The 12,002-nt window shown below is 36.7% G+C and overlaps 1 protein-coding gene across 1 annotated transcript in view; it reads right to left on the reverse strand.

Moving 5' to 3' along the window:
- LOC126756697 (DNA fragmentation factor subunit alpha-like) overlaps positions 1–11,712 on the reverse strand; it is a 107,991-nt gene extending 96,279 nt beyond the window's left edge. Inside the window, exon 1 of the mRNA XM_050469942.1 lies at positions 10,697–11,712. Within this exon, the coding sequence (XP_050325899.1) occupies positions 10,697–10,726 (30 nt within the window). The 5' untranslated portion in view covers positions 10,727–11,712. The remainder of the gene's footprint in view (positions 1–10,696) is intronic.
- Between the last annotated feature and the right edge of the window lie 290 nt (positions 11,713–12,002).

The following is a 12,002-nucleotide window of genomic DNA, read 5'->3' on the forward strand; positions in this document are numbered from 1 at the left end:
AGTTCAAAGTGGCTTAAGTCTAGCAAAACGTAATGTGCAATACGTCAGGGTAAATATCAACCCGTCGAAAACAACCTTTGTCCCTTTTACAAAGTGAAGATCTCTTCCGGGCTTGAGGCCCCATACACTTAGTGGCAGGGAATTGGAGATGTCTAAAGGGGTCAAATTCCTCGGTCTGACATTAGACTCAAGTAGATATGTGGATTTAACACTGTCCAAAGCCACCAAGGGTCTTATGATATACAGACGTCTAGCCGGCACATCCTGGGGCTGCAGGCAGATATAATAAGATATATTATGTATCATTATTGTAAGGCCTATTGTCACTTAAGGCGCGATTATTTGAGCATCTCAGGCAACAAAGTCTTCGGAAGGCATTCAACTATCGAAACTTGCAAAGGTCATGCTGGAGCTTACTTCTCTGCATCTAACGATCAAACAGGTAGCGAAACATACCATGTTGCTAATGGCAGCAGAGGGTTTCGGCAAAGGGAAGAAAATGTCATCTCAATGGTGAGAATGAAGAAAGGAGTGGAACGATTCCACGCTCGACATACTCTTTCCAGGGACGGTGGTTACGAAAAGGGTTAACCGGAAAGAAGTTCAGTTTTACTATACATACCATAAGTCGGTGTCCAGAATCAATCTTCACCGCACTACTTAGCGACAGTTAGCCACTAAAGGCTCTCAAAACACCGGTTAAATCGCTAGCAGGAATGCGTCATGGAAAGCTACTTTCGGGAGGCAAATTACAACCTTGAAGGTTTACAGGGCAGTTATCAGCACTTGTCCTATGGACAAATTCCACCTCCTTGCAGCGCTTGTCTACCATGGGCAAAGGAACTCTGAGCTGAAACTGCCGATTCCGCGTCATGGAGTAGGAAACCACAGAACACCTGAGCCCAGCAGACTCCTTGAATTCTTCAGGATGCTGGACTTTTGTGACCATAAGTGATATAAGGGGAGGGCACAATAGACCATAGATCGCAGTGCAAAGCCTCAATTTTACTACCTATCTATCTATCTACTCATAATGGTGTAGCTTTGTGCCTAAAATAGATAAAATTGAGCAAAAACTTGACTTAATATGCGGATTTTTGAACATCCTACTGACTTTACTCCATATGATTGGTGATCGTATGTGAGAAACTTTAAGAAACCCAGGGAACATTTTTTTAGTATGTGGCAAGCAACACAATATTCATGCTTCACACTATTTTACCTACTTTCTTATAACTTTGGCATTCATTAATGCTCATTTTGATCAAACCAGATTAGTGATGTACCTGTTTACTCATTAAAACATTTTGGCATTCATTTTGGACGGCATTTACAACTTCGCAATGTCAAGCATGGCGTATAAGTAACATAAGCGTAAGTTAATACAAGCTGTCCATATATGGTACAGTAATAAATACATGTGTACCTGTATGTATGTATGTATGTGCTTGAAAATTGCGTTGCTTGTTAATGCACAGCGTTCGCAGAAAGGTCAACACTTCACCAAAGCGCAGTTTCGCAATTATTTTGATTTTCTTCCTAATTAAGTACACCGATACCTTTCACCTTCACGGCTGCCTATTGACCTTGTAATATGAGGGAACGAATATGCAGTGGCACGAAATACCTGAGCTAATTTGCAGTAATTATGTATGTATGTATATTTTTCTTAAATATATGTAAAAATGAAAATCTGACTAAAGCAATATTTATAATTTTATAAAAATATATGAAATTGAACGTTGAATTATAATCATAGTATTATGTCGTAATACGAATACTGAACAATTTGAACTGTATATTTAATAATTCACAGAGGAGATTATAACACTGTCTTCGTCAATAATCTTTAACGAAAATCATGAAGATATCAAAATATTTAAAAAGGTTTTCTTAGAAGGACATGATTATCATCGGTCACTTTGTATGGCAGCTATATGCTATAGTAGTCTGATTTGAATAATTTTTTAGGAGATTGTAGCACTGTCTTGGCGAATAATTCATACCGAATTTCGTGAGGATATCTTGTCAAATAAAAAAGTATTTCATACAAGGACTTGAGTTTGATCGGCCAGTTTCTATGGCAGCTATATGCTATAACAGTCTGATCTGAACAATTTCTTCGGAGATTGTAGCGCTGTCTTGGTCAGTGATCCATACCGAATTTTATGAAGATATTTTGTCAAATAAAAAAGTTTTTCATAGAAGGACTTGAGTTTGATCGGTCAGTTTGTATGACAGCTATATGCTATAGTAGTCCGATCTGAATAATTTCTTCGGATATTACAATATTTCTATGAACAATAACTCATACCGAATTTCATGAAGATATTTTGTCAAATAAAAGAGTTTTTCATAGAAGGACTTGAGTTTGATCGGTCAGTTTGTATGGCAGCTATATGCTATAGTAGTCTGATCTGAACAATTTCTTCGGAGATTGTAGAAATGTTTTGGTCAATAATCCACACCGAACTTCATAAAGATATCTTGTCAAATAAAACAGTTTTTCATACAAGGACTTGAGTTTGATAAGACAGTTTGTATGACAGCTATGTACTATAGTGGTCTGATATCGGCGATTCCAACAAATAGGCCACTTCAGAGGGAGAAAAAGGTGTCTATAAACTCCCTATCCTTTTGTGTCTCACAAACTTCGTGACAAACTTAATATACCCTTCTTTGAGTAAAATTTAGAAATTTCCAAAATACCCTTCGTTTTCCAACTTTAAAGTTTATAAAATTGAAAAGAATTTCTAATGGAATAAAAAACCTAAAAACGTCCAAAATCTTTTGAGTAATTCCTTATATTTCTTCAACTTTCGATTTATATTCAACATATTTCGCATTTATAATCCCAAACCAGCATCAAACCAACCTTAATTTGTTCAAGCAAACCGCCTTCTTTTTAAATTCTATATAAAAACAAGACGCGTCTCTTAATTTACCTCAATTACTTGGACACACACACTTTTTCATATTATTTCTTATTTACTTTCATTTACTGGCTTGTTTGGCACTTTACTTTCACCCACAATCCCGTTAGCCAGGGCAGTCATTCAGAACTCATTCAGGCGTGCGATTTTAATCATCACAAAAAACAACAACCAAATACATAATAAGCGGCAAAAAACAAAATGCTGTTAGTTCCGATGCTGGTGTGCAGTATGGCCACACCCCACGACTATTTACAGTTATTTCACTGAAAGCTATATTTTTTCAACTTATAATTTGTATAGTTTTATAATTAAATACGAAATCCGATTTCTACGAAATGCAAGTAAAAATAAAATAAATTTAAATTTAAAACGTTGGCGGGTGGCGCCTACATATATTTTAAAAAAGATTTCCAAGCATACTACCGCGAGCAAAAAATAGTAGCGTCGCACAGGAAACTCGAGACTCGAAACTCACATACCGGCGAGGGATATATGGATGGGGTGGAGTCGCTAGAAAAGAGTTTTAGCGAGCTTTTTCACGGATGGACTGAAGCTACTAGGAGCGAAGGTTGGAGGGGGTCCTATAAGGAGATCTCTGTCAAACTTAGCTTCAGGCTACAGGAGCACTATAGTGTTTATCAGACAGAAGTGACTACAATTGAGGTGACAGTAAACGTACTGCAACGAAGTGCAGCTTCTTTCGAGCAGGTCAGCATTCACTGCGACAGCAAAGCGACAATACTAGCGCTGAGCTCGCTAACTGTGAACTTAAAACTCGTCAAGGAATGTCTGTCCTCACTAAAAATAGCGCCAAACTACTTCATCATCAGACTCATTGGGATCGACGAACAGCTGCTGCGCGACTGCGAGATCATTTTGGCCTAGAGTAGAATACAGGAGATCTACTGAGCTACGTGCACTTAGCAAAGTTCATCTTGGCGTAATCGTAGAGGTTTTTACTGGACACTGTCCAATAGGAAGACATGCTAAAAAGATTTTCGAATGCAGGTTGTCTAAGTGGTATGAGTGACGGTGTGGTGTGATGGAAACAGCCAGGCACTTTGAAGTTGAGTTGAGTTGAAACATCCCTGCATTCCAAACTTCGGCGAACTGGTAGACATAGCCATAGCTCGTTTTGACGACAGTCAGGTCTACGTAACCCCCGGATTTTTTATTCGGCCAAAGAACTGTCAACTTGGCAAAGAGCTTAGTCGATTTGTAAGCGTCTTTTGATCTAACATATAGGAGTTTTTAGATACCACAACGGCCGTCATTTAAAGCTGTCGAAGTGAGGTGCCTGTTAGGATCAACCTCTTATTCTAACCTGACCTAACTTTGGGTCTCAGCATCCTGCTCACATAGTCTTTTTCAGCTGATACTACTTTTATAGATTTTTGAAAGTTAGATCTTGGACGTAAATGCCCTATGTTGATCACTACAATTTAAGAGATTTGCTGGTTAAAGCTTGGTGCTTTTTATTATTACAAGAGTTTCGTCATGAAAGGCTTGGAGCTCTGAATTGTAGTCCTTTAGTCTACAACTATCTTCCGTGTAGAAGACATCTCTGCTTATTCTCAAAAAACTTAATGTAATAATATCTATCCACAATAACAAAATAAGTCTCCATCTGGCTGTCTCCAATTTGGGTCCACCTCTTCCATTTTTGTCTCTACTAGCGGCTTTAGACACGTGTATCCTATTAACTGAGTGTCTCCGCGTGCAGAAAAACAGAAATCGAGCAATTAATAATAAATCATACTTTACCTTTACAAGGATAGCATATGTATAGGTAGTTGTATACTCGTAACTGTACAAAATTTCAAAAAGGTGTATTTGCATAGTGGCCAACATAATAAAGTTGGCCAACACGTGCGAGTAAAAAACGATTATTTTCTCCTTTACTAGCGCCTGCCTACGTTCTATATGTACAAGGGTGGTCCGAAAAATACCTAGTCTACAAAAGAAAAACAAAAATATCGGTATATTCCAGGCTTGCTGCAACTTCTTTATCCCGTAAAACAAAAAGAAAGATCTGCAAATTAAAGTTTTTTCGCAGTTTTTTCATCATCAATTCGTGTAAAGAACGTGAGAATTTCGTGTGCTTCACTTAACTTATCATAATGACCATAGTATTCGCAACCCCATCACTCATTTTGAGATTCAGCATTCATTATTGGATAATATTCGACCGAATAGATCATATCCAGCACGTAGTAAAGAAATTATAGCAGCCGTAGCTGAGAGTGTACACGAAGACTGTGGAGAGTTGATTCGGCGCCGTTTGCAGCAACTCGGACTGACGTATTGGCGTATTTTACGTCCAGATCTTAAATTGAAAGCGTACAAAATGCGGCTTGGGCAAGAACTGAAGCCGCTCGACCTTCCCAAGTGGCATCACTTCGCTCTATGGACTTTTGAAAAGTTCTAAGAAGATCCGACGTTTTCGAGCCAAATTTTGTTGCGCGATGAAACCCATTTCTGGCTCAATATGTATACATATAAACAAGCAAAATTGCCGCATTTGAGACGAAGAGCAACATGAAGAGATTTAAGAGCTGCCTGTTCATACAGAAAAAACAACGGTTTGGTGGTGGAATCATCGGTGCATATTTCTTTAAAAATGATGCCGGTGGGAACGTAACCGTCAATGGCAACCGTTATAGCGCCATGATAACCGACTATTTGATGCCTGAAATTGAAGCTCGAGACCTCGGCAACATTTGGTTTCAACAAGACGGCGTCATTTTCCACACATCGCATCAATCAATGGATTATTGAGAGAACACACTCGGTGAACAGATACTCGTAATTTCACGTTTTGGGTCGTTCGATTGGCCATCAAGATTGTGTGATATCACACCGGTCAACTTTTTCCTGTAGGGATATATAAAGTCTAAATTCTATGCGGACAATGCCGTTTGGATTCAGGCCTTGGAGCAAATCATCACGCGTGTCTTTTACCAGTTAGCAGTCGAAATGCTCGAACGAGTCATCGAAACTGGACCCAACAAATGCACCATCTAAGACCTAGCGGCCAATATTTGAAAGAGATAATCTTCAAAAATAAGAATGTTCTCTCGAATGATAATAAATTGACGGACCTTGTCATTTTGAGTGCTTACAACTTACACTGCAAATATTTGCAGACATTTTTCTATTGCATTTGAATGTTAAATCTACATTAAATGCAGATAATTAGTGAGCTCAACGCTTACGACTGTGTGGTGTGTAAACATAGCGGTATACACACACTATTTGCTATTGTTAGTACACTTGTCGCGCTCGTTTACTTTTCCGTGTCACTACCGCCCACAACAGGTTTCCCTTACGGACAAATAAGCTACACGCATACATGCATATATAGTATGTGTGTGTATATGTGTACACTGTGCTACGCAACTTTAACGACTACTGTCATTTCCGTCGCTTGCTAAGCTTCCTTTGAAGTGTAAATAACACCGCACACGCATACTTATGGCCACACAAACACTGGCTGAAAGCAGTGCGCACGAATTGGAATAAACCATTCTTTTAAAGGGCGCAAACAAAGCGAAACAAAAAAGTAAACAAACCATTAAAATATGAAGTATACTCTCTGCTGCTCTTGGGGAAGATAGTGTAGGGGAGACTATGGACCACCCACAGTGCTATGGATGCAAGTATATACAATCACATTTACATATGTGTATATACGATTGACGCTGACAGTTGGTCAACGCCAGCATTAGCGACGTCATTGTCCATTGTGAAGTAAGATTCTCGATTGTTGTCGCTGTCGTCTCTTGCAGCATTTTGTCGTTGGGCGTCGACTCTTTTATCAGCTGCGCAACAGCAATTTCGGCAACATTAACAGTAGTGAGAAAATTGGAAAAGCTATAGCAGCAGCAATTACGCCAGCAACAGCAGAACAATAACAGCATTTTGAAGGCGCTGAGTGTTGCCAGAGAGTTATGGGTTAGAGAAATTGTAGAAAGGTGGGAGAAAAGCAGCAACAATATAAGGGTTAAAAAATACATAAATGTTAAAAAAATAGAAATTTAAATAAAATAATTTATGAATTTAAAATAGGCACATTGTGACAATAAAGCACCCGGAAAATGTAATTAAATTCCCCGGGTAAATGATATTTCAAAAAGAAATATATTTTTTTCTAAGTTTGAAGGACTGTCCTTAATTACTATGCTAAATACTAGCCCTATATGTCAACCAGTTTCTTTACAGCATCTGTTTAAGTCGGTACACCACATTAGTGCGTTTCGATTTTTACATTGGACAAAAATATTGAACAAAGAATTCGTCTAAAATTTTGTATTTCTAACCAAATTTTGTATTTCTAACCAAATTTCGTATACGGAATCATTGCGAATGTTCGAAAATGCTTACGGTTATTCAGTTTTATCAAAAACACAAGCCTACGAATGGTACAAAAGCCTTAAACGACAGTCGAGAGATCGCTGAAGACATACCACGCTCTGGACGACTTTCGACCTCTTTAACTGACGAAAATAATGGGTTGTCAAAAAGTCTTGCGGTATTTTTATTGAATTTTTTTTTTTATTGAAATTGAAATGAATTTTTGATGACTCATTCCCAGCTCTTGACCGATGCTACGGCTGCTACTATGCCGGTCTCTTTCGACCAATTCAGCGATTTGATCGCAATTTTCGACGACAGGCCTTCCGGAGCGTGGCGCATCTTCGACCACCTCTACACCAGAACGAAAACGTTGAAACCATCGTTGTGCGGTGGAAATGGAAACTGTATCGGGTCCAGAAACTGCACAAATTTTATTGGCGGCTTGAGATGCATTTTTGCCTTTATCGTAGTAGTACTGTAAAATATGCCGTATTTTCTCTTTATTTTGCTTCATGTTTGCGACGCTATAACTCACGAACGACTTAAAAGAAACGACAATCAATCAAACAGGTGTTAGCGCGTGAAATGAGCTTTCCAAAAAGGTATAGCATGACCCGATGCGACGAATAAAACTAAAACTTCGCGCTTTCAGCGCCAACTGGCGAAAATACCGCAAGACTTCTTTGACAACCTATTATTAAATAAGTGTAGGATCTGTTGCTCTCTCGCGAGGCTAATCGAATGATTTTGGTGGATATTTTTGACATTATACGGGTTTTTGCTCGCCTCGTCCCGATAAAGCTGAATTTAAAAAAAGTACTATAAACCGGTCGCTTTGGACATGCTTGATAGTACGAGTTCCGATCTCACATTCATGGAGAACATTATAACTGCCGATGAATGATGTTTTTATGAGTTTGACATGCAAAAAAGTCAACAATCATCGGAATGGACAAAAAAAAAAAACGAGCCGAAACTTCATTTTTTACAATATTTATTGTTTAGTGCATCATGAATTCGTTCCGGAGGGATAAACGGTCAATAAGGAGTTATATTTGGTTTTGAGTGAGAATATTCGTCAAAAAACGACCGAAATTGCGAAAGAACAATTCATTGACTTCACACGATAATAATGAATACCATCGATTAGCCATCGTATTCACCAGATTTGGCTCCCTGTAATTTTTTCTTATTCCCCAAACTAAAGATGCTGCTTCTTGGAACCTGTTTTCAGCTGATCAAAGAGATAAAACAAAATTCGCTGAAGCAGCTGAAGGCCATCCCAAAAAGTTTTTATGAAAAACGCTTCGAGGAGTGGAAAAAATGTTGGTTAAATATTTTTCGAGTCAAACACGAAACTCGACGATGCGGATAAGAGCCGTGAACTACTGCAGTGATTCCGGGTTAACCGTGAATTAAATCTAAAATAAATTTTTTTTTGTAGAAGATATGGACCGTAATTAATAATTAACAATATGAGACATATTTTAAAAAATGTGTAATTTTACCCCAAATTTTGCAAATTTTTGGCTGGGCAAAATTTGATATTTTAACACATTTTTGGCTGCGAAAAATTGGGATTTTTCAAACATTATGACAACTCATTCATTTCATGTTAATTATCAATAAAATGCTGGAATTGCGCCAGGAACTATTCCACCAACCCCAGATCCACCAGAATTGGTCTCGGCGACTATTTTCTCTTTCCAAGACTCTAAAAGTGGATCGCTGGGAAAACGATTATATTGAGTCAAGATCTAGATGGACATGAACGCATTTTTTAAGACCACGAAGAATAACAATATCGAACCGGTATCGAAATCTTGGGGGGGGGGGGGGGGGGGGGGGGGGGGGACCGTTACATTAAATGAATTAAACTAGACTTCAAATGCCGTATATATAATAGTAAAATATTTTTCCTAAATATAAGAATTAAATTCTTTATCACTCAATTATAAGAAATATAAATATGCATATGTAGATATTTGATATTTTAAAGTCTATACGAATTCTGCCGACAAGTGATTCAAATGCAAAATTTAAAAGATTTTCCGAAAATATTCATATGGCAACTATAAATATTTATATGGCAACACAGACTCACTCTCGCTCATAACACAACGCGTAACAGCATTATTTAAAATCGACGCAATACTCTTTACCGAGTACGCATAACAGGTAATTCTCTTAATTTCTAATGCTAAGAGAGCTACTAGCTAGCAATAATAAAATAAACCAGAATTGGGTGCACAAAAAGAAAACATACAGTTTCACCCAGTTTTCAATATGAAAAACATACATACATATATGCATACATACATACACGTTTGCAATAAAAACAAAAGCAAAAGCGGTGGCTAAGGACAACAGCAAGTGAATATGTCTAAAACTGGTGAGACGCCCAAAAATAGACACATGTTCATGAACTCGTGCTGTGGTTTCAATTTTTTGACTTAATTTGATTTTAGAAAATATAAAAGAAAATAAATGCTATAAAAACAGACTAAAAAAAATAAATAAAAAATAAATAAAATAAAAAAAAAATAAAATATCAAATATAAAACAAAATAAAATTAAAAAAAAAATAAAATAAAATAAAAAAAAAAAATATAAAATACATATAAAAAAATTTTAAATAATTAAAAATTATATATGCACATTTTATTTTTTTATTAATAAAGTAATCAGCATATATTATACATACATATGTACATATATTTGCATATGTAGTGATATTGCTTCTTTAAAATTTTTTATTCGATTTATTTTTAAATTTTTACAAGCAAAAATTTAACTTATTGACATTTTTGTGTAAAACACTTGACATAGAAACAAGTTGAAACATGTTTACACCTGAAGAATAACGTTCACATATATGTATGTATGTATGCATATTTCCTGATATTATTTCCTTACAATTTGTTATTTGATTTATTTTTAAATTTTTACAAGCAAAAACTTAACTTATTTACACTTTTGTGCAAAAAACTTGGCATAAAACAAATTGAAACATGTTTAGCATGAAGAATAACATTTGCTGGTGCACATTTGAAAGTTTCTTACATGTAATTAACATTTTTATGTAAAAAACTTGACATAGAAACAAATTGAAACATGTTTGCACATGTGCAATAACATTCACTGTTTCACATAATAAATAAATAAATAAATAAGATAAATAAGAACTTTTATTAAAATTTAACTGACCTTTCAAGGCTTTTAAAGCAAATTAACAACAACAAAAATATATTATAAATCAAACTTGCATAAAATATCCGCTATTTACATTTATACATTTATACATACATATGTATGTATATATGTATATCTGTAACTACATATATATTTTCTTCAATTATATTGTTCGCCGCTTTTTATTTAAAACTAAATTAATTTGCACTCACCTTAAAAGGCTTTTTGTTGTCTGTATCCATTTTTAACTTAATTTTTTAAGCGCTCAAATATGTTTCTCAGCTTATGCTTATGTCAGAAGCACTTTTTAAAGTTTTTCACACCTTTTTTTAATTGTCTTTAATGCACCTTCTTTCACTTAGGCCACTACACTTGCTTTAATTGTTATATTTTCAATATAAAACCGTTTGTTTATGCCTACACTTGAGTTTTGTTTTTGTTATGCAGCTAATTTGCGCTCCTGCAATCAACTATTGTTGCTGCTGCTTCTTCTTACGTACAAAAGTGGAGCACACGTTGTTGGCACACAAATGCACTCGAAGCGTCTCGTCAGCGCCCAAATATTTCCATGCACACAATACAACAATAAACAAAAGCGATAACAGCGAGTCACCAGTCAGTTGTACATAATTTACCACAAGAAATTCATAATAATAATAATAAAAGAATTAATGTCAAAACAATGCTGGCAGCACGAAATTCCCGCACACTTGCCTACCAGTGTCTACCAAACTGCGTGTATTTAGCAAAACACAAAGAAAATCACTACAATGTTTATTTTGCTGATTTAAAATTTTTTTTTGCTGATTCAAAAATTTTTTTTGCTGATTCAAAAATTTGTTTGCTTGTTAGCTCGCTACTTATGTATGTATGTATGTGTGCTATAATTTAAAATTAGCTCCATGCACATTTGGAATTTATGCACTTAAGTCACTTGGCAGCGAACGCACTGCAACCAGCAGTCACAGCTGAGTTTGCCAGCGCCCTTTGTTTTGTATATGTTTTTTCTGTTTTATTTTCCTTTTTTCTTTGACGTTTTCGTTTGTTTTATTTCGTTGAACTGACGTTTTGCGCGCACCAATTAAATTGTATACACACTGCTTGTAAGCACCGCCGGCGAATGACAGCGCTGCCACTGCTGATATGCCGTTTTATATACGCTGCTCGTCTCGGTTGTGCTGGCCTGGCATATTCGTGAAGCTGCTCACTTACACACGCTCCACGGCTCCACGTTCACGTCGCGTTCGCGTTCACGTTCGCGTTATTTTGCCCAGCAGACAGCGCAGCGCCAACGAGAATGAAATGTACGAAAAAGCGTGCGTGCCATGCAACTGCTACGGAGTTGCATGCTGACTTTGTGGCGTTTGTTGGCGCGTGTGTGTTTGTTTGCAGAGCATTTTAGTTATGTTTTCTCTTTGCGTTAAACTCCACTCTTACCTGGCCACATTACGTTACGCTGCGCTCTTTTCGCTGCAAATGTATCGCCATCTGCACAATGCTGCTTCTCAAAATGAAGAC

Source organism: Bactrocera neohumeralis, chromosome 4, assembly GCF_024586455.1.
Source record: "Bactrocera neohumeralis isolate Rockhampton chromosome 4, APGP_CSIRO_Bneo_wtdbg2-racon-allhic-juicebox.fasta_v2, whole genome shotgun sequence".
Lineage (NCBI taxonomy): Eukaryota > Metazoa > Arthropoda > Insecta > Diptera > Tephritidae > Bactrocera > Bactrocera neohumeralis.